This window comes from Erinaceus europaeus, chromosome 5, assembly GCF_950295315.1.
Source record: "Erinaceus europaeus chromosome 5, mEriEur2.1, whole genome shotgun sequence".
In the NCBI taxonomy this organism is placed as follows: Eukaryota; Metazoa; Chordata; class Mammalia; order Eulipotyphla; family Erinaceidae; genus Erinaceus; species Erinaceus europaeus.
The window spans coordinates 88,765,736-88,793,090 of NC_080166.1; the positions used below are offsets into that span (position 1 = coordinate 88,765,736).

General features: G+C 41.6%; 1 protein-coding gene across 7 annotated transcripts in view; it reads left to right on the top strand.

The window, feature by feature from the left end:
* The window catches only part of LIN7A (lin-7 homolog A, crumbs cell polarity complex component), a 194,428-nt gene that overhangs the window by 121,885 nt on the left and 45,188 nt on the right, over window positions 1–27,355 (top strand). For 6 of the 7 annotated variants that reach the window (XM_016185596.2, XM_007517209.3, XM_060191511.1 and 3 more), the window contains 2 exons: window positions 174–245; window positions 4,419–4,628. In XM_016185596.2, the coding sequence (XP_016041082.1) occupies window positions 174–245; window positions 4,419–4,628 (282 nt within the window). The remainder of the gene's footprint in view (window positions 1–173; window positions 246–4,418; window positions 4,629–27,355) is intronic. The other variant, XM_060191510.1, reaches the window with a different exon arrangement.

Sequence of the window (27,355 nt, forward strand, 5' to 3'; positions counted from 1 at the left end):
TCTCTCTCCCTCTCTGTCTCCCCCTCCCCTCTCAATTTCTCTCTGTCTCTATCCCATAATAAATAAATAAATAGAAATTTAAAAGGAAATGCATTGTCCTATCTGCTAAAAAAGAAAAAAACAATAAGTGTTCTTCACGTTCTGACACACTGTTTTTTATGTGAACGTTTTAGGTGTATCAGTACATGCATGAAACGATAACTGTCAATGGCTGTCCTGAATTCCGAGCCAGGGCCACAGCAAAGGTGAGACTTGAGCAGCTTTTGAAAAACCTTTGACCCCAGCAACCTAGTCACTGACTGTGCGTGTGTGTGTTTTCAGGTGTTCTTGTGTGTACACTGTAAGAGAATTTAGACATCAGTGGCAGCCCAGAGTCTAGAACCAGTACTCCTTCCCAGGTGAAAACATCCTCATGGAAAACTGAATATTTCTGCTGTAGCTGAAGACAGGAGAATGACTCTTTCATGAAATGCACTAACTGTCCCTTTGGCCCAAGCAAAACAACCGGTTCATCGTAAATGGCTTCACATGGTTTTCCGGCCTCTCCCTCTGATCCAAAAACAAAAGCCCCTGACTCCCACATAGTGCACAACAATCTCTTGGCAGACGTTTGACTACTGGACTGAAGTTAGACATGGATTCCCCTGACACCCACTGATGTGGACTTCTCTCATGTGTTCAGCTGAGCTGAGGGAACACCCCATGGGCCTGAGAAGCACAGGGTTCGTGACCTCTGGCCATGACCACTTTTGCTTTTCTGTCTGTCTTTCTTTCTTTATATTATTATTTTTATTACCTTTATTTATTAGATAGAGAAGGCCAGAAGTCGAAAGGAAGGGGGAAACAGAGAGAGACAGAGAGACACCTGCAGCCCTGCTTCATCACTTGGCAAAGCTTTCTCCCTGCATGTGGGGACTGGGGGCTCGAACCTAGGTCCTTGAGCACTGTGACATTTGCACTCAACCAGGTGCACCACTACCCAGCCCCTGTCTTTCTTCCTTTCTTTCTCTCTCTTTCTCTCTTTCTCTCTCTCTCTTTCTCTTCCTTTTTCTAAATTTTGTATTATCTTTATTGATCTATTGGATAGAAACAGCCAGAAATTGAGAAGGGGAGATAGAGCTGGAGAGACACAGAGAGACACCTGCAGCCCTGCTTCACCACTCGTGAAGCTTTCCCGTGCAGGTGGGGACCAGGGGCTTGAACCCGAGTCCTTGCATATTGTAACATGCAACCAGGTACGCCACCACCTGGCCCCACCACATTTGCTTTTCAAAGACTCAAGTGCAGAGATCTCAGAGACCCTACTCGTGGAAAATGCAATCACATGAGGATCATGAAATCATCCAGAAATCAACCATTAGGAAACAGTAGTTTTATTTTACTTCTTTTCTTGTTAATGAGAGAGATACAGAGAGAAAGACCAGAGCCCTCCTCAGCTCTGGCTGACAATGTGCTAGGGATTAAACTTGGGACCTCAGAGCCTCAGGCAAGAGAAACTTTTTTTGCAGAACCATTATGCTACCTCCCCAGCCTATGCAACAAACTTTCTGAATGAACTTTCAGAAGTTGTACAAAGAGAAAAAGAGAGAGAGAGACTAGAGCCCTGCTCAACTCTGGCTAGTGGTGGTGCTGGGGATTGAACCTGAGACCTCAAAGCCTCTGGCATGAAAGTCTTTTGCAGAACCATTATGTTTTTCCCCCAGCCTGGAAGCAATAGTTTTAAAAGCAAACATCGCTGATGCAGCTCTTACAATACAAACACAGAATGTCCTAATGGCGACACACCTTGATTATTTCACAGTCTTTCTCTCTCTGATGATACATAAGAAATATGAACTGGTGAGAAGTAATCAGAATTACCCATTGAACTGGTTCTATCATCTTTTGTCTGGTTTCTTTTCTGACTTTGAGTTTTTGTTCGGTAATCGAATACTGTCGCTTTGAACATGTTTTTTTTCCCCAACCCTGGGGGGTAGGGGTGGAACAGGATATAATTATCATGACATCATGCCTGGTTTGTACTCAAGTGGAACACACAGAGGGAACAAGTGATCCCTACACAGTTTAATCAAGGGAAAAGTGAATCATGCCGTATTTTGAATCACCCTCACTTCTCATTCCTGTAGGGCAGCAGGACAGAAGCAGAATGGTGCAGCTTCACGGTATCTTCTGGCTGCTTATGTGCTGTCTGCATTGCCTCCATGTCAGCTATTAAAATCCGTGCATGACAGCCAAATGTTAATGAGTGAATAAATGCACAGAGCTAAAACACAAGCCGCCCCTCCCATCGCACTCACCCTCTGCCCCTCAGTGCAGGCAGTAGCATCTTTGCTCCGTGGAGAATGCCAGCTGTGTGTGCAAAAGAGTGACCCTTACTTGGGAATCGCTGTGTTGAGTGTGTCCATGCAGTTGCGTTATGGAGGCATCTGATCGGCTGCAGTTAAGAAAGGTTAATGGGAGTGGGGAATACAAGCAGGCACAGGATCTTGTTCTTGATGAAGAACCACTTCAGTACTGCCACTTTATTTCCTTGGGGGTGGGAGCTACTGGTAAGTTGTTTTAGCCACCTTTATGTTTCCAAAGCGTATGATTTTTTTTAAAAGAAAGTCACGTCCAGGTTAAATGATAGTTTATAGACCCTGAGTATAAAATCATGGAATGTTTTATTTTCCCCTGCATGACTACACCAGTTGAAATAGTAGAACAAAGCACAGGGGGAGAAACATCCTATTTCAGCGGGTAGGGCAGGCCCCCTTTAATAATATGCAGTGGATGTGGAATGACAAGGCTCTCTGTGCATCCTCTGCTTTATTTTGGCTTTTGTTTTCTTTTAGAGACTCTCACTTTTTTAAATTTTTTATTATCTGTATTTATTTTTGCCTCTAGGGTTATCTTTGGGACTCGGTGCCTGCACCACAAATCCACTGCTCCTGGAGGCCATTTTTCCCTTGTTGTTGCCCTTGTTATTGTTATTGTTGCCATTGCTGTTGTTGTCATTAGACAGGAGAGAGAGAAATCGAGAGAGGAGGGGAAGACAGGGGAAGAGAAAGACAGACACCAGACCTGTTTCACCGCTTGTGAGGTGACCCCCCCCCCCCACAGGTGGGAAGCCAGGGGCTCGAACCAGGTCCTTTGGGCTTTGTGCCACGTGCACTTAACCCACTGCACTACCACCCAGCCCTTATGTATATTTATTGGACAGAGACAGTCTGAAATCAAGAGAGAAGGGGGAGACAAAGAGGGAGAGAGACAGAGAGACACCTGCAGCCCTGCTTCATCACTTGCAAAGCTTTCCCCCTGCAGGTGGGGACCAGGGGACTCAAACCTGGATCCTTGCTCATTGTAATATGTGTGCTCAGCCAGGTGCACCACCACCTGGCCACTGAGACTCTCTGTTTTGTTGTTTTTTCTTAAATGAACTACATTGGCTAAGTCAGTGGTCTAGTGACAAGAAAAATCTACCTGTACTCACTACACACACACACACACACACACACACACACACACACACATGCACGCACTGTTACAAGTCTTCCAAATATACTGAGTAAATATTTCTGAGCACTTCCATGCAAGCACTGAGTTCACCTGAGTGCCATACAAAGAAGTGTGACCCACAGTCTCTACACTCTGGGTTTTCATGGTCTACCTGCATGTTCAGCCTGGTGGTGTCAGCACCATCTGTAGGCAGTGTGCATGCCAGAGTGAACTGCAGTCCAAGAATAGCAGGGAGTGCTTCTGCAGAAGTAATTGGGGAAGATTTTTATGAAGAAGAGAAAGTCAGGGACCAGGTGATGGCACATCTGGCTAAATGCACACATTACAGCCCCTGCTTGCAAGGGGAAAGCTTCAGGAGTGGTGAAGCAGGGCTGCAGGTGTCTTTCTGTCTCTCTCCCTCGCTATCTCCCCCTTCCCTCTCAATTTCTCTGTCTTTACCTAAAAATAAATCATAGTAAAAAAGAAAAGAAAAAATGTTTTTAAAAAGTCTTTTTAAGTATTATGTTTATTATTGGATAGAGATAGAGAAAAGAAGTTAAGAGGGGAAGGGAAGACAGAGAGGGAGAGAGACAGAGAGACACCTGCAGCCCTGCTTCACCACCAGTGAAGCTTTCCCCTTCAGGTGGGGGGCAGGGACTCAAACTTGTATCCTTGCGCCTTGTAACATGGGTGCTCAGCCAGGTATACCTCCACCTGGCCCTAAGAAGAGAAAGTCTTCAAGTACTGGATGCACTGTGGCAAGCTGGAAGTAGGCAGGCTGAGCTTTCTAGAGAGGCGGGAATCACAGAGGATGTCTAGAACAGACCCTCTGCTTCTGTACTCTTCCTGCCTCTCTTCCACAGGAAAGTTCTGTAGAAGAGGAGCTGCCCTCCGCAGAGCAGATGATCAGCCTAATTTCCCGGCTCCCTCTCTTCTTTCAGGCAACAGTGGCAGCTTTCGCAGCTAGCGAAGGCCACTCCCACCCTCGAGTAGTGGAGCTGCCGAAGACAGATGAAGGCCTTGGCTTTAACGTGATGGGTGGCAAGGAGCAGAATTCCCCCATTTACATTTCCCGCATCATCCCTGGAGGGGTGGCTGAAAGGCATGGAGGCCTCAAGAGAGGAGACCAACTGCTGTCAGTGAACGGAGTGGTATGTGCAGAGAACCTCTGAGACCCTCTCCTTCAGCAGCTCTTCTCCTTTGATCTCCTCCTTCTCCCTCCCCTCTCCACTCCTTTCTCTCCCCTTCCCTTCATTTCCCCTCCCCTCTCCCCTCTCCTTCCTTTTTTAAAAATTTTTATTATCTTTATTTATTGGGTATAGACAGCCAGAAATTGAGAGAGAGGGAAAGAGACAGAGAGACACATGCAGCCCTGCTTCACCACTTGTGAAGCTTTCCCTCTACAGATGGGAACCAGGGACTTGAACCTGGGTGCTTGAGCACTGTAGTGTGTGCGTTCAACCAGATGCACCACCACTGGATCCTATTTCCTTTCTTCTCTCCCTCCCTCCTCCTTTCTTCCTTCCTTCCTTCCTTCCTTCCTTCCTTCCTTCCTTCCTTCCTTCCTTCTTTCCTTCCTCTTTCCCTCTTTATTTCTCTTTCTCCTTCTTACTGAAGTCAACATGAGAACTCTAAGACAAGGAATAATTTTGTATCCAAATAGCTACGCAAGCATTGATCCAGGAAAGTATAAAAGCAGTAGTCTCAAAACCAGAAAGTTTATGAAACTGGCAGATGGAAATAAAGACAGTTTTGTGTTCAAGTTTTAGTCAGGAATCCTGTTCCACCAGACTGTCTATCTCCTTAACAGCATCTTTCCTTAACTGAGAAGGCAGAGAATGTCCCCAGTAATTGTACCAGTTGAATTATATTTAAGGTGCTATGTAGTATGTAGCTAATCTGACCAGTGAAATCCTATTCCTGATGTCATTTTGCTTATTACTAAAGCACCGTGTGTCCATTGAAACAGACATAACCACATGATGTTTTGTTTTTGTTTGTTTGTTTATAGCTAATTCCTAGTAGTGTTTGTTTTTACCTTTCTATTCTATTACAGGCTCACTGCCCTGGACAGGTTTAACTTTTCAAGGTTGATGTTTTTTAAATATTGCTCCTCTATGTTGGCAAAGTAGATATTATGAACTACCTATTTTTAATATTCAAAAGTGCACTGTAGGAGCTGGGGGTGATGCCCTGACTGAGCATACAAGTTGCCTTGCACGAGGGCCCAGTGGGTCCATGCTCCTAGCCCCACCAGCAGGGAGGAAGCTTCATTGTTAAAGTATGCCAGTCTCTTGCCCTTATTCAGCTTTTGCAGCCCTTGCTTTGATAAGTTAGCTTTGGAGTGAGTGAGGGAAGTGTAATAGGAAGTAGGTGAGGAGGGTATCTAAGTCTAAGTAGATACTATTTCATTATAAACTTTATACTGCCTCATTACAGACTATTGTGTATTTTTGCTTCCAGGTATATATTTTGCCCTAATTTATTTAATGGTTAGGATTTATTTATTTATCTTATATGAGGTAGAGAATTTCACATATGAAAAGAAGAATCCAGGGAGCCACTCCAGTGAATGCAGTGCCTGGAGTTCTAGGCATCCCAGCGCAGTTCTCTAATAATTTGAGCTGTTTCACTGGTTTTAATAAATCAATGTTGAATGAGTTAGTTTTTTAGACTACAACATTGAAATTTTGAAAATACCACCATCCTATTCCATTTTTTAAATTTTTTTATTTATTTAAAAAAGGACACATTAGCAAAACCATAGGATAAGAGGGGTACAACTCCACAGAATTCCACCACCGTCTCCGTATCCCATCCCCTCCCCTGATAGCTTTCCTATTTTTTATCCCTCTGGGAGTATGGACCCAAGGTCATTGTGGGATGCAGAAGGTGGAAGGTCTGGCTTCTGTAATTGCTTACCCGCTGAACATGCATGTTGACTGGTCGATCCATACTCCCAGCCTGCCTCTCTCTTTCCCTAGTAGGGTGGGGCTCTGGGGAAGCAGAGCTCCAAGACACATTGGTGGGGTCATCTGTCTGGTTGGCATCATGCTAGCATCTGGAACCTGGTGGTTAAAAAGAGAGTTAACATTCAAAGCCAAACGAATTATTGAACAGTCATGGACCTAAAGACTGGAATAGTGCAGATGAAGTGTTGTGGGGTCTCTGGACACAGTCTGAAGTGAAGCATGCTGAGGTGGTACTCATTGGGTTGATTAGGTTGGGATCGGTAGATGCAATATCATTTGGTATAAATTGAGTAGAGCTTAAAGGAAAGTGAGTCCCACTCTACAGGTCCCAGGACTGGGGAAATATAGGCTCTATAGAGGAAGCAGGACGTTCCTGCTGTCTTAGGTTTTTGGTTTTTTTTTTTCACGTTAACTATTATCATTATCATTTTTTTTTAACTTTTTATTTATAAAAAGGAAACACTGACAAAACCATACGATAAGAGGGGTACATATTCACACAATTCCCACCACCAGACCTCCATATACCATCCCCTCCAATGATAGCTTTCCTATTCTTTAACCCTCTGGGAGTATGGAACCAAGATCATTGTGGGATGCAGAAGTTTAAAGGTCTGTAATTGCTTCCCTGCTGAACATGGGCATTGACAGGTCGATCTATACTCCCAGCCTGTCTCTCTCTTTCTCTAGTGGGGAAGGGCTCTGGGAAGGCGGAGCTCCAAGGCACATTGGTGAGGTTGACTGTCCAGGGAAGTCTGGTCACATCCTGCTAGCATCAAGAACCAGGTGGCTGAAAAGAGAGTTAATATACAAAGCCAAACAAATTGTTGAACAATCATGGACCTAAAGGCTGGAATAGTGCAGATGAAGTGTTGGGGGTGGTCCTCTATTTTGTAGATAGCTAGTAGGCATATTTTAGTTCTATTTCAAATGGCTTGTAACTATACTAGGTTTTTTGTTTGTTTGTTTGTTTGTTTGCCTGAGCCTGAAATCTGATATGCAGGTAGATCCTAATTGTTGTCTGGGGAGATGATGTCATGGCTGGGAAAAGGACCAGAAAGCTGGATCAGGGAAGAGAGTAGCTCTCTAATATGTAAAAGTGGTATAAATATTACTGTAAACCCCATTAATTTGATGTGATCTGGGGCCCATAATAAGCTTAGGAGCCTGTGTGACCTCTACATCCCTCTAGATCTGAGCTCACATTCTGTGGTCATGAGTAGGAACATTCCATGCTGCCCCAGTATCAACCCATCTTCCTCAGGTGTAGCATAAAGTATGTTGTCTATCCTCCCTTTGCAGGATGAAACATTCTCTATCATTGTTGATCCAGGTTGAGGGCAATGTCCTATGGGGGCCCACAAAGGGGTCTATTTTGTTGTTCCTGATAGAGATGACCAGAAACAATGGAGAGAGAGATTTATTCAAGGTCTAGGCCCATGAAGTCTGTTTGGGAGACTCAGGACTCCCTGATTAGGGCCCCAGCTGTTCGAATGGCCTGATAGTTACTAAAGAGTCATCATTAAAGTATGCCAGTCTCTTGCCCTTATTCAGCTTTTGCAGTCCTTGCTTTGATAAAGTTAACTTTGGAGTGAGTGAGAGAACTGTAATAGGAAGTAGGTGAGGAGGGTATCTAAGTCTAAGTAGACACTATTTCATTATGAACTTGATACTGACTCACTACAGACTAGTGTGTATTTTTGCTTTCAGGTATATGTTTTGCCCTAATTTATGGATACATGTGAACATATGCTCTATATTACGGGACCTGTACTATATCTAGGTTTTGGGATTTTTTTAGGAAATGAACCTCCTGGAATGGAAGTAGAGAATACCATGAAATAAAAGGCCTCACCCGAGTAATGAGGGTGAAGGGTTGGCAATCCATGCCTGACGTCTGAGGTGAAGCATGCTGAGATGGTACTTGTTGCATTGATTAGGTTGGAATCAGCGGACGTAATATCATGTGGCTTTACTTGAGAGAAGCATGCAGGGAAGTGAGCCCTACCCCAGAGGTTCCAGGATTGGGAGAAACATAGGCTCTATAAAGGAAGGGGAAGATTCCTGTTGTCTTAGGGCTTAAGAAGACAGTAGATACTTATTGCTATAATCATATTATTTGGCAATTGGGTTAACTTTGAAATATCCCTTTGTTACGATTTGCTGAAACATTCACAACATACATCACCATAATTTATGTCCTTTGACATTATTTGTACATAGCTGTGCCACTGGTTGCTTCTGGTCTACCTGGTCTAAGCTTTTAAGAGAGTCAACATATCAAAGACTCAGCCTATGTATTAAAAAGACTCTGTGATGAAAAAGTTTGAGACATTCAATTTTCCCCTCATATTAATTCGTGATTTATATGACTACAAATTAATAGGAGTGTACATAAACACCATTCCCACCATGAAAAGACTGTGTCCCGTCTCCTCTCCTGGGTCAACTAGGAATACCAAAGGAGACTACCTAGGACCGCAATAAGACAAGACTAGAACAACTTCAGGAACCCACCAAATCACCAGTGAGTACAAACACGTGTGGCTTGTGGACAGAGAGGAGCCTAGGAAGAGATTAAGTGTCTAGTAACAGTCCGCCAGTTTACTAGTTGAGACACCACCTCAAGTCTGTTTCACGAACAAAAAGACGGCTGAAGGAAGGAGAGGACTCCCCTAATGCAGCTGTGAGTCTCCATTGCTACTGCCATCAGAATCTGGAGCGGGGGGGGGGGGGGGGGGGGGAGGAGTCCCTGTGCTGACACCAGGAGACAGAGAACTAACGAGGAAACTCAGGAGAAGATCTATACCTCAGTGGTCTAACAGTGGGGCTATGAGAGTATCTTTGCATAACCACTGGATTATCTCTGCACCACCCTGCTTTATCTCTTGGTCAGGAGTCAGTGATTAATCTAAGAAGCCTACTTATACTTTAAGAGTCGTCAGGCTCCCATACCCTACAGGGAAGAAAAAGAAACCTTTAATTACCGTACTTTGACACAAGTCAATCCAGGCAAGAGTGATCAGTAATTTAAACAGTACTGAGAGAGGCACCTCATAACATACTATATAGAATGGTTAAACCAACAAGAAGAAATATTGGAGAAATAAACCAGGATAAGACTCCAAATAAAAGCCCCCCAAAGATTGAACCACAAAATAGTGATGTCAACATACAAACACTAGTTAAGGAAATAATCACATGAGTGAGTAAAGAGTTTGAAAGAATTGTCATCAGAAATGCAGAAACAACTAATGAGACTCTGGAAGAAAACACTAATTATCTCAAGGTTATTAGAGAGCTGAAGGTTGAAATAACTGAGCTAAGAAAACAAGTAGCTGAACAAGCTAAAACAGTATCAGAACATGGTAACAAAATAGATGAACTCCAGAAAACAGTAGAGGGCAGAGAGAATAGAATCAATGAGGCTGAAGACAGAATTAGCAAGATCAAGGACGAATTAGAGACAACTAAAGAAGAAATAAGAGATCTCAAAAAGAGATTAAGATACTTAAAACAACAACGGAGACCTATAGGATGACTTCAAAAGGAATAATACACTCATTATAGGCTTACCAGAGAAAGAAAGAGAGGGAGGGGAAGAAAACATTCTTCAGGACATAATAGCTGAAAAATTTTCTAGTCTAGATGACATGAAATACATAAACATTCAAGAAGCCCAAAGGGTCCAAGACACATCCTGTTAGAAAGAAAAGGAATAAGCATAAAGAAAGGATCCTGAAGGCTGCAAGAGAAACAAAGAGTCAACTGCAGAAGAAAACCCATCAGATTAGCAGCAGACTTCTCCACACAAACACTACAGGCCAGAAGAGAATGGCAAGACATCTATTGAGTGCTCAATGAGAAAGGCTTTCAACCAAGACTACTGTATCCTTCTAGACTGTCATTCAGACTAGATGGAGGCATAAAAACCTTCTCAGACAAGCAAGAGTTGAAAGAATCAACTATCACCAAGCCTGCCCTGAAAGAAGTTATGAAAAGTCTCCTATAAACAGTCAGACCACCATAAATAGGCCATCTATCAGAACACTCTAAAACTCTACAAGAATGGCGTTAAAATATCTTCAGTCTTTGATACCTATCAATGCCAGTGACCTGAATTCACCTATTAGAAGGCACAGAGTAGGAAGATGCATCAGAAAACACAACCCAACAATATGCTGTCTACAGGAAACCCACCTAACTCAACAAGACAAACACAGACTTAAAGTGAAAGGATGGAAAACTATCATACAAGCCAGTGACCCACAAAAAAGGGCAGGAACAGCTATTCTCATGTATGACATGATAGACTTTAAAATAAATAAAATTTAAAAAGATAGGGAAGGATACTACTTAATGCTCAGAGGATCAGTCAATCAAGAGGACTTAACAATTATTAACATCTAAGCACCCAATGAGAAGCCATCTAAATACATCAAACCTCTACTGAAAGAGCTATAGCAATATATTAACATCAACACGTAGTCATAGTAGGGGACTTCAACACCCCACTATCTCAACCTGAGAGACCATCCAGACAGAAAATAAAGGTGTGAAGGAGGTAAATGAGGAGATAGATAAACTAAAACCATTGGACATTGTCAGTCATTCATCCCAAGAAACAGGAATAAAAATTTTATTCAAGTCCACATGGGTCATTCTCAAGGACAGACCATATGTTAGCCCACAAAGACACCATCAGCAAATTCAAGAGCATTGAAATCATCCCAAGTATCTTCTCAGACCACAGTGGAATGAAACTAACACTTAACAATCAACAAAAGATTAGTAAGAGTCCCAAAATGTGGAAGCTCAACAGTACACTTCTTAACAACCACTGGGTCCAAGAGGAAATCAAGGAATAAATCAAAATGTTTTGAGAGTTCAATGAAAATGAAGACACAAGCTATCAAAATATTTGAGATGCAGCTAAGGCAGCACTGAGAGGGAAGCTCATAGCCATACAAGCACACTTTAGGAAATAAGAAAAAGCGCAAACAGCCTGATTGTACACCTTAAAGACCTAGAAGAAGAATACAGGAACCCTAAAGCAACCAGGACAGAAGCAACTAAAGTTAGGGCAGAATTCAATAACATTGAAAATAAGAAAACCATACAAAAAATCATCGAAAGTGAAGGTTGGTTCTCCGAAAGAGTGAATAAAATCAACAAACCTTTAGCCAAACTCACAAAACAAAAAAAGGGAGAAGACCCAAATAAATTGGATCATAAATGAAAGAGGAAATATCACAAAAGACACTGCAGAAATTCAGCATATCCTGCAAGACTTCTATGAACAACTATATGCCACCAAGCTAGAGAACCTGGAAAAAATGACAATTTCCTGGGTACCCTATGAACTTCCAAAATTAAGTAAAGAGAAACTAGATAACATGAATAGGCCCATCACAGCTAATGAAATTGAAACAGTTATCAAAAATCTCCCCAAAAAATAAAAGTCCTGGCCCAGATGGTTTTATAAATGAATTCTACAAAACCTTCAAAGAAGAACTAATACCTCTACTTTTAAAAGTCTTCCAGAAGTTTGAAGACACTGGAATACTCCCTTCCAGTTTCTATGAAGCCAACATCACTTTGACACCAAAAGCAGACAGGGACACAACCAAAAAAGAAAACTACAGACCAATATTTCTGATGAACATAGATGCTAAAATATTGAACAAAATTCTAGCCAATCAGATACAGCAGTCTATTGAAAAGATTATTCATCATGACCAAGAGGGGTTTATCCCAGGGGTGCAAGGTTGGTTTAATATACATAAATCAATCAGTGTGATCCACCACATCAATAAAAGCAAGACCAAAAACTACATGGTCATATCAATAGATGCAGAGAAAGCCTTTGACAAAATACAATATCCCTTTATGATCAAACACTACAAAAAATGGGAATTGACAGAAAATTCCTGAAGATAGTAGAGTCTCTATATAGCAAACCTACAGCAAACATCATACTCAGTGGTGAAAAACTAGAAGCATTCCCCTCAGATCAGGTGCTAGACAGGGCTGCCCTTTATCACCATTATTATTCAACATAGTTTTGGAAGTTCTTGCCATAGCAATCAGGCAGGAGCAAGGAACTAAAGGGATACAGATTGGAAGAGAAGAAGTCAGACTCTCCCTATTTGCAGATGACATGCTGGTATATATAGAAAAACCTAAGGAATCCAGCAAGAAGCTTTTGGAAATCATCAGGTAATACAGTAAGGTGTCAGGCTATAAAATTAACATTCAAAAGTCAGTGGCATTCCTCTATGCAAACACTAAGTTAGAAGTTGAAATCCAGAAATATTTTTTTTTCACTATAGCAACAGAAAACAATAAAATGTCTAGGAGTAAATGTAACAAAAGAAGGAAAAGACCTGTCTACTGAAAATTATGAGTCACATCTCAAGGAAACGAAAAAGACACAAAGAAGTGGAAAGATATTCCATGTTCATGGGTTGGAAGAATTAACATCATCAGAATGAATATACTACCCAGAGCCATCTACAAATTTAATGCTATCCCCATCAAGATCACAAACACATTTTTAAGGAGAATAGAACAAATGCCACAAATGTTTATCTGGAACCAGAAAAGATCTACAATTGCCAAAACAATCTTGAGAAGAAAGAACAGAACTGGAGGCACCACACTCCCAGATTTCAAATTGTATTATAGGGCCATTATCATCAAAACTGCTTGGTACTGGAACATGAATAGACACACTAACCAGTGGAATACAATTGAGAGCCCAGAAGTGAGCCCCCACACCTATGGACATCTATTCTTTGACAAAAATGTCCAGACTATTAAATGGGGAAAGCAGAGTCTTTTCAACAAATGGTGTTGGAAAAAAATGGGTTGAAACACTGTATTTTACCAACTACAAAAGTAAATTCCAAGTGCATCAAGGACTTGGATGTTAGACCAGAAACTGTCAGATACTTAGAGGAAAATATTGGCTGAACTCTTTTCTGCATAAATTTTAAAGACATCTTCAATGAAACAAATCCAGTTACAAAGAAGACTAAGGGAAGCATGAACCCATGGGACTACATCAAATTTAAAACCTTCTGCACAGCAAAAGAAACCACTACCCAAACCAAGAGACCCCTCACATAATGGGAGAACATCTTTACACGCCATACATCAAATCAAACAGTCTAATAACCAAAATATATAAACAGCTTACCAAACTCAACCACAAGAAAACAAGTAACCCCATCCAAAAATGGAGTGTGGACATGGACAGAATATTCACCACGGAAGAGATCCAAAAGGCTGAGAAACACATGAAAAAATGCTCAAGTCTTTGATTGTTAGAGAAATGCAAATAAAGACAACAATGAGATACCACTTCACTCCTGTGAGAATGTTATACATCAGAAGAAGTACCAGCAGCAAATGCTGAAGAGGTTGTGGGGTCAAAGGAACCCTCCTGCACTGCTGGTGGGAATGTCAATTGGTCCAACCTCTGTGGAGAACAGTCTGGAGAACTCTCAGAAGGCTAGAAATGGACCTACCCTATGATCCTGCAATTCCCCTCCTGGGGATATATCCTAAGGAACCCAACACACCCATCTAAAAAGATCTACGTACACATATGTTCTTAGCAGCACAATTTGTAATAGCCAAAACCTGGAAACAACCCAGGTGTCCAGCAACAGATGAGTGGCTGAGCAAATTGTGGTCTATAGACACAATGGAATACTACTCAGCTATCAAAAATGGTGACTTCACCATTTTCAGCCTATCTTGGCTGGACCTTGAAAAATTCATGTTATGTGAAATAAGTCAGAAATAGGAGGATGAGTATGGGATGATCTCACTCTCAGGCAGAAGTTGAAAAACAAGATCAGAAAAGAAAGCACAAGTAGAATATGAACTGGAATTGGCATATTGCACCAAAGTAAAAGACTCTGAGGTGGGTGGGTGGGGAGAATACAGATCCAAGAAGGATGACAGAGGACCTAGTGGGGGTTGTATTGTTATATGGAAAACTGGGAAATATTATGCATGTACAAATTATTGTATTTACTATTGAATGGAAAACATTAATTCCCCAATAAAGAAATTTTTTTGAAAAAGAGAGAGGAAACACAAGTAGAACCTGAACTGCAATTGGTGTATTGCACCAAAGTAAAAGACTCTGGATTGGGTGCGGGTGGAGAATACAGGTCCAAAAAGGATGATAGAGGACCTAGTGGGGGTTGTATTGCTCTATGGAAAACTAGGAAATATTATGCATGTACAAAATATTTTTTTTACTATGGAATGTAAAACATTAATTTTTCTATAAGTAAATTTTAAAAATACATGTAGGAACCTAAAAACAAACAAAAAAGACTGTGTCCCATCCCACCCCACCCTCTACTCTACCCCCTTCCTTCCCACACCATGAAGCTGAACATCCACCCACACTCTCAACACAGGGTTTTTACTTTGGTGCCCTACTCCAGATTTAGTCAATGACATTCTCACAGGGGTATGGGGTAAGGTGGTATCTCAGTGTTGTCTTTATTTGCATTTCTCTGACAATCAGCGACATGGAGCAGTTTTTCATGTATTTATTAGCCTTTTGTATCTCTTCAGTAGTGAATGTTCTGTTCATATCCTCTGCCCATTTTGGATGGGGCCATTTCCTTTTTTAATGCTAAAGTTGCTGAACTCTTTGTATATTTTGGTGATTAGTCTCTTGTCTGATGTATGACATGTGAAAATCTTGTCCCATTCTATGAGTGGTCTCTTTGTTTGTAGGATAGTTTCTTTGGCTGTGCAGAAGCTTTTCAATTTGATGTAGTCCCATTGGTTTGTTTCTGCTTTAGGCTTCCTTGCAGTTAGGTTTGTATCATCAAAAATGTCCTTGAGGTTTAGGTGGGTAAGTGGTCCACCAATGTTTTCCTCTAAGTATTTGATAGTTTGTGGTCTAACATCCAGGTTCTTGATCCATTTGGAGTTGATTTTTGTTTCTGGTGAGATAAGGTGGTTCAGTTTCATTCTTCTGCATGTTTCAACCCAGTTTTCACATCTGGGAACATTCTAGGCTGCACTCATTTCAGGACCAGTCTCTATCTATCAGAGAGAGAGAGAGAAAAAGAAGAGAAGACGAAGGAGAAAAAGAAGAAGAAGTTAGACTGGTAGTGAAGCCCCACAGCAGCATCTCAGACATTAACAACAATAATAATGTACCACATGGGGAAAGTGATATGGAAATTTCATAACAGATTTGGAAAGCAAGAGATTCAGAATTCAAATAGTGATTTGCAGCAGCACAACTCAGCTACTTCAGGATGTGGACTCTGGGGATTCTTCCCAGGGTTTGACTAGAAAAGCAGAGAAACTGCTCCACAGACCATGAATTCCCAGAAGGTGCCTTGGCTGTGTTTGCTTCCAGACCCTACATCCTTTTCAAACTGCTGTGTCAAGGTAGCTGCTCAACAGTCACATGTGTTGACACCGACACATTAAGTAAGAACATGGAAAAGGAAGGGGGAGCAGGTGGTGGTGCACCTGGTTGAGCGCACATGTTAGAGTGCGCAAGGTTCAGATCCCTGTTCTCCACCTTCAGGGGGAAAGCTTTGCAAGTGGGGAGTCAGGGCCACAGGTCTCTCTCTATCTCTCTCTCTCTCTCTCTCTCTCTCTCTCTTTCTCTCTCCCTTTTTCCTCTCGACTTCTGGCTGTCTCTATCCAATAAATAAATACAGATGAAAATTTTAAAAAGAAAATGAAAAGGGGAATCGGGAAAGAGTAAAGACAGCAGCTGAGCAATTTTTTCCCTCTCCATGGTTTTAGATGTCACAACAGAAGGAAATCTATACCAACTCAATTATCACTGGCAACAGATTTTTTTTTTTCTTTTCTTTCTATCATTGAACTCCAAAAGAAATCTCCCATGGGATCTTTACGAACAATAAGACAGTGAATTGCCCCATACAAAATGTAGAGAATGTACAAAGCCTGTTTGTGTGTGACTGACTCACATGCCTATCGGCAATAAAAACTCAGCACCGGATACTCAATTAAAATTTTATATTAACAAGAAGGTCACAGTGTTGCAGTTAGACATTCTGGCTCTCCACTGGTCCCCTTCTCACTATTCTGTGCTCTCCTGTTTTGTCAGCAGTTTTGTGACAGGATTCAAGGGCTGTTTAGAGTTTTCAGGCAATGTGGAGCCAGCAGGGATAGTAAATACAGTTAGTGATTGAGTCCAGATATTGAAAGTCTTGATAGGATGGTAAAAATAGGCCTCATTTAATAAGTGTCTACATGAAACTCTGCTCCTGTGTTTAGAAGCTTTGCTACCTGAGCACAAATCAGGCAATAATGAGGAAGCCTCAAAACTTACTTAGAAAATAAAGAAGGAGGAAGGGAAGGGAAGAGAAGGGAGGGGAAAGGGAGGAATGGGGAAGGAAAAGGAAGGAAAGGGAAGGTAGGAAGAGGAAGGAAAGGGAAGGGGGAGGAAAGGAAAGCGAAAGAAGAGAGGGAAGGAAGAAGAAAAATAGAAAGAAAGAAAGTAAGAGAGAGAGAAAGAAAGAACACCAGATTCTTCAGCTAATTTCAGAAGGCATAGCAAACACAGGAAAAAGCAAAAGCATGATATTGGGACTTTCGCAGCGTTTAGTTCAGATTCCATAAACGTGAACGTATGCACAACCTCATACTGTGAACAGATGGGAGAAAGGGACTCATTCAGCTCTTGGTGTGTCACTTGGTTCACTACCTCACTGTTTCTTTCTGGTTCCATCCTGTGAGGGACAGCAGTGCAGTGCATTGAACCTGTTGGAAAGGATATGGGTTGGTCAGGACCCAGAAAAGACCTCTAGGTCTGACTGAATGATGATTTCTTTTTGAGGAGAAAGCACCAGATGGCAGAACCAAGACTGGTGGATGGAAGTCCCCAGGAAGGCAAACACCAGCTTATTAAAGAGCCTGAAAATACTTACAAGTTGTATAAATAGGGACTGGTCCTGCTCTGCCAAGCCTGTGACCCAGTCTCAGCCTGGCCTTTTGCCTTCCAGGAAGTCTATGTGCTGTCACATCTTTCCCTCTTTCTGTCTCTGTTTCTATATGAAAACTTGAGGGAGTTGGGCGGTAGCACAGCAGGTTAAGCGCAGGTGGTACAAAGTGCAAGGACTGGCATAAGGATCCCAGCTCGAGCCCCCAGCTCCCCACCTTCAGGGGAGTTGTTTCACAAGCAGTGAAGCAGGTCTGCAGGTGCCTGTCTTTCTCTCCCCCTCTGTCTCCCCTCCTCTCTCCATTTCTCTCTGTCCTATCCAACAACGACTACAACAAGGGCAACAAAAGGGAATAAATAAATATTTTTTAAAAATCTTTTAAAAAAAGAAAAGAAAGAAAACTTGAAGACATTGTGTCGAGTGAGGTAAGCCAGGAAGAGAAAGGTGATGTGCTGGATGGTCTCATTCAAAGGCAGAATTTAAGGAAAAAAGGATAGTGAGGGAAAGCAGAAGGTGAAACTTGGATCCAGTATGGTGTATTTCACCAGAGCAATGGACTCTGGGGAAGGAGAGGAGGGGATGGGTAGAAGGACATTGCTGTAGGATGGGGTAGACCACTCTGGGTTCAGGGAGTGTCTCCAGATACCTGTCAGTGGAGGCTGAGAGATTATGTCTGTGTTTCACAGCCGGTACTGTAAACCATTAACCTCCATTTAAAAAAAAAAAAAAAGTCTTATTTATCTTAAGTGAACAAAGAAAAAACATGAATGCAAACACTTTTGAAAAGTCACCATGAGTTCCACAGCACCATTTCTATGAAAATTTAAGTGTCACATTAAAATATGCATGCTATTAGCTACTATTTCCCCTCAGCTCAGGTACTAGACAGGGCTGCCCACTATCACCATTACTATTCAACAGAGTGTTGGAAGTTCTTGCCATAGCTATCAGGCAGGAGCAAGGAATTAAAGGGATACAGATTGGAAGAGAAGAAGTCAAACTCTCACTATTTGCAGATGATATGATTATACATATACATATACATATATGGGATATATAAAGATATATCCTTTAAAAATCCAGCAGAAAACTCTTGGAAATTATCAGGTGATATAGTAAGGTGTCAGACTGCAAAATTAACATACAAAAGTCAGTAGTATTCCTCTATACAAAGACTAATTTAGAAGAAGAAGAAATCCATAAATCAGTCCCTTTTACTATAGCAACAAAAACAATAAAATATCTAGGAATAAACCTAACAAAAGAAGGAAAAGACCTGTCTACTGAAAATTATGAATCACTATTCAAGGAAACAGAAAAAGACACAAAGAAGTGGAAAGATATTCCATGTTGATGGACTGGAAGAATTAACATGACCAAAATGAATATAATACCCAGAGCCATATGCAAAGCAGGGGAGCCGGGTGGTGGTGCACCTGGCTGAGCACACACACATGTTACAGTGCTCAAGGACCCAGGTTCAAGCCTCTGGCTCCCACCTACAAGGGGAAAGCTTCACAAGTGGTGAAGTAGTGCTGCAGGTGTCTCCCTCCCTCTCTATCACCCCCTTCCTTCTCAATTTCTGGCTGTGTCTATCTAGTAAATAAAGATAATTTTTAAAAAATTTAAAAAAGATATAAAGCAGAACAAATTGTTTAATAATCAGGAACCTAAAGGTAAGAGTATAGCAGATGAGATTTGGGGTCATCTTGTTGGGAGAAGCTAGGAAGTCTACTTTAGGCGTATTCTGAGGGGCCCATGACTTTACTAATTTTTGCTTGGACCTGACATCTAACACGCAGGTGGGCTGAATGTATTGTCTGGGAAGATGGTGTCAGAACTGAGACTACAAAGCTGGGTCCGTGCAGGGAGAAGCTCCCAAACATGAGGAAAGTATATAAATACCATTAACTGTAAATTCCATCGATCTGACCCAGGGCCCATGTCTATTCACTTTTAGCACAGGAGCCTGTGTTACCTCTGAGTCAATCTGGGCTCACAGTCCATGGTCACGGCTTGGAACACTCTAAGCTTGAATGTGCTGTAGTTTATTCCTGCCTGGCCCATCATCCCACACTATGCAGGTATAAACTTAAGCAGATGATCCAGTGTGTAATCCACACCTATTCTCAAAGTTCAAGGGCAAGTTCACCTCAGCGGGGACCATTCCATGTCCATTTTGGGGGGAAGGACAGTGGAAGGAAGCATGTCCTCTCTGTTCATTTTGCCCAGAAGCCTGATGGGGAATCCCCCAACTCAAACCTCAGCTTAGAGCCTGCAAGTAGGTCTCTCCCCATGTCCTCTCTCTGCCCATAGCTTGTTATAGATTCTCTGTCTGGTCTGGGGAGTGGGAAGCATCTGTTAAAATCAAGTAGAAATGCAAGCTGAATTTTCAGTTAAGTCCTAAGGATCCACACTCTTTGAGGCATCCTGCCTCAGGACCCTGAGGGAACCTAGAGACCTCATCATGCAGAATATTTGGCAACAGGAAGCAGTTGGCGGTCTAGTTCCCTTCATGTTGGATAGGCTCAGCGTCAGAGGCCCTTTCCTTTTGCAAAGCAGAACAGAACAGTAATTGTGCGGTGGCCCTAGGGCAGGCATCAAAAACTCACTCTAAAACTGCAGCATCCCCACCCTATGAATTCAGCCTGCAGGGATGAGAATCGGATGTATGAATTCTCACACATTCATCGACCAACTTGAGCTTTGAGCATACACAGAGAGGCCGCAGATAAAAATGGGCTGAAAATGCATCCATGGACAGGCATACTCACCTTTTGTCCATGCTAACGTACAAATCTCTGGTTGTGCTGGAGAGCAGTCCCTGGCCTGGTGTCAGGCTGACCTAGACCTCCATTTAGATAGCCGATAATGGATAGACTTGACTATTCAATTTAGTTGCTGGGGCAGTCTTTCTTATCGTTATTTTTATCACTTACCCATGCTTCCTTCACTTTGTGCTGTTATTTTTACATTTTTTTTAAATTTGTTCAACAGTTATTTGTAGGGCAAATTACTGTGTGTCAGCTGCTTGACTAAGCCCCAGGTCTGTATGATGCACAAAAAGATAATGGGTTAGGACCCTTGTGGACTTACCTGCCTGCTAGAAATTAAGAGATAGGTAGATAGATAGATAGATAGATAGATAGATAGATAGATATAACTGTATTGATTAGATATATTCCCCACCTAAAAAAGTCCCCTCGGGGGCTAAGTGGTGTTGAATGCCATAGAACTCATGTTACGATGTGCAATTACTTGGATTCAAGCCACTGATGTGCACCTGCAGCAGAGAAGCTTCTGAGCAGTGCGGCTGTAGATATCTCTTTCTCTCCCTGTCTGTCTCTATCTGAAAAGAGGAAAGAAGAGAAAGGAAAAGAAAGAAGAGAGAGAAAAAGAGGGTGAGGGAATTGGCTGCTGGGAGGGGTAAAGTGCCTTTGTAGGTACCAGCAATAACCCTGATGTCAGAAAAAAAAAAAAGGGGGGAAGGAGAAGAGGAGAAAAGGGAAGTTAGTTTCCTTAGCCATTCAGTTCCATTCACATGCTGTCAAACTAATGAAGTCCTCCCTACACGTGTGCATTGGTTTCCAAAGGCAGATGCCTCTTACTGGCTGGCTGATTGATTATTGGCAAATAACTGGAGTTTTTTTGACATGTTTCTATCTGCAAAAAAAAAGTAATAATGTAAACAAGACTTTCTCATTATTATCATTAGTGGTTTAATAATGATTAACAAGATTGTAGGATAAGAAGGGTACAATTCCACACAGTTCCCACCACCAGAGTTCCCTGTCCCATCCCCTCCATTGGAAGCTTCCCTATTCTTTATCCCTCTGGGAGTATGGACCAAAAATCTCTATGGGGAGCAGAAGGTGGGAGTTCTGGCTTCTGTAATTGCCTCACATGGGTGTTGGCAGGTGTATCTATACCCTGAGCCTATTTTTATCTTTCTCTAGTGGAGCAGGGTTCTGGGGAGGTGGGGTCCCAGCACTCATCGGTGAGGTTGTCTGCCCAGGGGAGTCAGGTTGGTGAAGAAGGCCTGTTCTAATTACGTCTTCCCAGTAGTAATGAGTTAAGGGAGAAAACTGATAAATACAGCCTTGGCAAAAGTAAGATTCCATCTTTCCACAAGGATGGGACATTGCTGCTATGTAATTCACCCCTCAGATAGATCACTTCATACACCCTACTAAACACTTAACAAAAGTAGAAAACTGAAACAAAACAATGACCTTTCTCTGGCTGAGAAATGTGTAGCCCTTCTCAAAAGAATACAGTCTGTGTCTTCTAATCCTGGGTGAGATCAAGTTTCTAATATTATTCTTTGTGGAATTCACTAAACCCAATTGCTAGTCATTCTTTCAGCCATTGATGGAGATCAATTATTATTATTACTACTATTATAATTATAATTATTACTATTATTCTTATTTATTTTATTTTATTTATTGGATAGAGACAGCCAGAAATCGAGGGGGAAGGGAGAGAGGGAGAGAGACAGAGAGACACCTGCAGCCCTGCTTCTCTACTCGCAAAGCTTTCCACCTGCAGGTGGGCACTGGAGGGCTCAAACCCGGGTCCTTTTGCGCTGTAATATGTGCAATTAACCAGACACACCACCACCCACTCCCCTGACTATTATTCTGTGAACTGTTTTCATCAGCCAAAAGAATAGCTAGAGTGAAACAGACAGGATTTCTTTATTAAAAACTAACTCTACATTGTAGATGTTTCAACTAAATAATATTAGTCCTGACCAAAGATTCTGAACCTTGGAACAGTTGGCATTTGGAACTGGATAGTTCTTTGTTGAGGAGGCAATTCTGTACCTGATGGACATTTTACTAAATCCTTAACCCGTGATGCCCAGGGATGACTATGAAAGCTTGTCTGTATATTGCCACCTGTTCTCTTGGGAGAAGTAATAAATATGAATTTTCTTAAACCAAATCAGCCCAAAGAGCAATTTAGAGAGGGTCAGCTGCCCAGGGAAGTCAGGTTGGTGTCATGGTAACATCTGCTGAAAGGCACTAAGATATAAAGCAGGACAAAGTGTTTAATAATCAGGAACCCAAAGACGGGAATAGAGCAGATGAAACGAGGGGTCTTCGTGTAGGAAGAAGCTAGGAAGTCTATTTTAGGTATGTCCCTAGGGGCCGTGACTTTAGAATCTGTTAAATGTTGGGAGTCACTGTATTTGTTATAGTGCACTGCTGTCTGGGTGAGAGTGGAGAGAGATCGATAGTAATTGTACCCAAGAAGAAATGCAGAGCCAACTCATTTTTATTTAAGAAAAAAAACTTCAGGTTAACTGAGTGGCAGCTCTTTCTGGGATCACACATCGATCAATCCCACCTCATTGCAGTCTTTCATCTCACAAGGCAGTAAATGAAAAGCAAAAATTTATACAGGCAGCCCCTCATGATTTTCTTCCCTCCCACTGCTCAGTCAAACACTGTTCCCTGAAAATCTGGGATTCCTAGCATTTGCACTTAAACAGGAGCAGCCTGCCAGGCACAGGAACTGAAATGCTAAAGGCAGGAATAAACAGCTGAGAGGAAATGGAAGAAGAACTCAGGTTTCAGGGAATCAACACCACCAGGAGAGAAAGCACTTAGCCACGACTGTTCAAAAGGAGTCTCTGTGACATCCCATTCTAATAGAGGCTTTGAAACTTCCATAGACCACACTTAACACATCTGTCATTTCTGAGGTAATTCAGCTAAAATCCCTTCATTTCACCTGAATTATCTGAGCAATTACAAGTATAATTTACTTTTGCTCAAACTACTTCAAAGCTGTGCCTCAAAGCACTTTTGAAACAAAATCACCCTTTTAACCACCTTCCTCACTTTGTGCTAGAATGATTTTTTTCTCTCCTCTTTTTATAGTAATACTGAATTATTGTTTTAAAAGCTTAGAGAAGAAATACATGAATGCATCTTCATAAAATTTCCAAATAAAATTAAAACTTATTTTTGTCAAGACATAGTTTTTATATTTTTAAAATTAAATATTATTTATTTATTATTGGATAGAGACAGTGAAATTGAGAGAGGAAGGGGGAGACAGGGAGAGAGATAGACACCAGCAGCCCTGATTAATCATTCGTGAAGCTTTCCCCCTGCAGGTGGGGATCAGGGGCTTGAACCTGGGTCCTTGTGCACTGTTGGTATCTTCTAATTCTGCTTTTAAAAAGCCCTTCTGTTTCATTTGGTTTAAATCCCCCCTGCTTAACACTGCATTCTATTTACATAACCACTCTATTCTATTTACATAACCACTGCCATCTATTTACATAAATCACTTTTACATTTACATAAAGCACCACCTTCCCTCCAGGGCATTGGTGGTTTAGTGGTAGAATTCTCACCTGCTCCACCCCCTCTCCTTGTCACACCCTGATCCTCTCCTTGTCACACCCTGATTTTTACCAGTCACTTTTCTCTCCACCCTCTCTGCGTCACATTCTGTTCACACCCTACTTGGGAAGTATATATAAAGACAACATTGTTCGTTTTAGTGAGTTGTTAGTTTAATCTAGCTTGATATAGATTGCGCTGCATCCTGCATGAATAAAGAGATACTCTGTACAGCTCAACCATGAGTCCCTGGTCGTCTGTCTCCCGTCAGTGAAGCTCAGCCCGACAGTGCGCCACCATCTTGCCCCCTAAAATGTTTTTTAATTTGTAATTAATAGTGGTTTCCATGATTGTAAGGCTACCGGATACAGTGTCGCACTTGCAGCCACCCCCAACGTTCTGTGTTCCCTACTCTCACAGAGCTAACCACCATAATTCTCACAGTCTTGGAGACAGTATTTTGTTTCTGCTTTTTTATTTGTTTGATTTAATTTTTTTTCTGACAAGTTCATATGTATCCATTCTCTGGATTCTGCATATGAGTGTAACCACCTGGTAGTTACCTCTCATTCCTTTACATAGAAATCAGATTTAAAAAAAAAAAATCCCTTTGACTATTCCCTCATTCCATGTAATTCCTTTTCCTTTTAGAGAAAACACTTTCATTATAAGTATTCATCCAAATGTTTTTTTTTCCACTCAGGCCACCCCGAGCCACACACACATACCTACCTTAACCATTTATTTTTCTATTTTTAGATATTAAGTACACTACACAACAATGACTAGGAGGCCAGACGAACAGATAGCTGTCCTACCCCTAAGGAGTGTGCCCATGACAAAGCATATAAACTTTCTGCGTCTGTTTTTCAGCTTCAATGTGCCAAACACACTGCACTGGGCCAGTGTGAGCAGTGACTTGGCACAGGGAAGCACTTAAAACAGCACCTGACAGTAGATGCTCAGTTAGTGTCACTTGCTACGGTGGCAGCTGCAGCAGTCATAGTAGGGTAATTTTTATTTATTGATACTTGGGTATTTTTTTAGTTTTTTTTACTAATAGTTACTAATAGTTTGTTGCAAGATTGTAAGATGACGGTGTATAGTTCCACACCACACCCACCACCAAAGCTCTGTGTCCCCACCCTCCATCTTACAAAGAGAACCACCAGAGTTCTCACAAGTCTGAAAGACAGTTTGCTTCTGTTTTGTTTGGATTTTTTTTTTTTTTGGCAAGTTTGTGTAAAGTAGATCTCTGGATTCCGCATAGGAGTGAGACCATCTGGTAGCTGTCTTTCATCACTTTACTTACTTCCCTAAGCAGAATCACCTCCAGTTCCATCCATTTTGTCCCAAAGGACATAATATCTTATTTTTTATTGCAGAGTAGTATTCTATGGAATGAATATATAATAACTTCTTTATCCAGTCATCAGATGATGGGCATCTAGGCTGCTTCCACTCTCTGGCTGTTGTGAATAATGCAGCTGTGAACACAGGGGTGCAGGTGTCCCTTTGAATTACTACTTGAGTGTTCACTGGGTAAATGCCTAAGAGTGGTAATGTCAGGTCTGCTTACTATTCTTTAACGTGGTTTTTCAGCTAGAAATATGTCTTCTTTTTTAATTTTTAAAAATTATCCTTATATATTTATTGGACAGAGTCAGCCAGCAATCGAGAGGGAAGGAAGTGATAGGGAGAAAGACACCTGTAGCCCTGCTTCACCACTCGTGAAGCTTTACCCCTGCAGGTGGGGACTGGGGGCTTGAACCCGAGTCCTCGTATACTGTAACAGGTGCGCTCAACCAGGTGCACCACCAGCGGGCCCCAGAAATATGTCTTCTATATGGTGCTAGCTCACAATTGCACTTTTAATCTGTTGTATAGTATTCCATTGTATGTGGGGACCATAATGAGTGTGCACATTCGTCTACTGGGACATTTAGCATGATACTTGGTTGTCTTTCCTTTTCTTTTGCTATTGCAAAGTCTACTTCAGTGAAAAGCTCTGAACATGCAAGTAATTGTTTATTCTAAAGCGGATGTCAGTCAGTGACAAAGCAAAGATATGGACGTATTTTATTTTTTATTAGTGATTTAATAATGATTAATACAATTGTAAGATCACAGAAGTACAGTTCCACACAGTTCCCACCACCAGAGTTCCCAGTCCCAGCCCCTCCATTGGAAGTTTCCCTATTCTTTATCCCTCTGGGAGCATGGACCCAAATTCTCTTTAATTTATTTCTTTATTGGGGAATTAATGTTTTACATTCAACAGTAAATACAATAGTTTGTACATGCATAACATTCCCAAGTTTCCCATTTAACAATACAACCCCCACTATGTCATTTATCATCCTTCATGGACCTGTATTCTCCCCACCCACTCACCCCAGAGTCTTTTACTTTGGTGCGATATGCCAATTCCATTTCAGGTTCTACTTGTGTTTTCGTTTCTGATCTTGTTTTTCAACTTCTGCCTGATAGTGAGATCATCCCGTATTCATCCTTCTGTTTCTGACTTATTTCACATGACATGAATTTTTCAAGGTCCATCCAAGATCAGCTGAAAACGGTGAAGTCACCATTTTTTATAGCTGAGTAGTATTCCATTGTGTATATGTACCACAACTTGCTCAGCCACTCAGCTGTTGTTGGACACCTGGGTTGCTTCCAGGTTTTGGCTATTACAAATTGTGCTGCCAAGAACATATGTGTACACAGATCTTTTTGGATGGATGTGTTGGGTTCCTTAGGATATATCCCCCAGAAGAGGAATTGCAGGGTCATAGGGTAGGTCCATTTCTAGCCTTCGGAGAGTTCTCCAGACTGTTCTCCACAGGGGTTGGACCAATTGACATTCCCACCAGTAGCGTAGGAGGGTTCCTTTGACCCCACACCCTCTCCAGCTTTTGTTGCTGTTACCTTTTCTGATGTATGACATTCTCACAGGAGTGAAGTGATATCTCATTATTGTCTTTATTTGCATTTCTCTGACAATCAGAGACTTTTTCATGTGTTTCTCGGCCTTTCAGATCTCTTCTGTGGTGAATATTCTGTCCAAGTCCTCCCCCCACTTTTGGATGGGATTATTTGTTGTCTTATTGTGGAGTATGGCAAGCTCTTTATATATGTTGGTTATTAAACTCTTATCTGATGTATGGCATGTAAAGGTGTTCTCCCATTATGTGAGGGGTCTCTTGGTTTGGGTAGTGGTTTCTTTTGCTGTGAAGAAGCTTTTAAATTTGATGTAGTCCCATAGGTTTATACTAGCCTTAGTCTTCTTTGTAATTGGAGTTGTTTCATTGAAAATGACTTTAAAATTTATGCGGAAAAGAGTTCTGCCAATATTTTCCTCTAAGTATCTGATAGTTTCTGGTCTAACATCCAAGTCCTTGATCCACTTGGAATTTACTTTTGTATTTGGTGAAATATAGTGATTCAGTTTCATTCTTCTGCATGTTTCAACCCATTGTTTCCAACACCATTTGTTGAAGAGACTCTGCTTTCCCCATGTAATAGTCTGGGCCCCTTTGTCAAAGATTAGATGTCCATAGGTGTGGGGCTTCATTTCTGG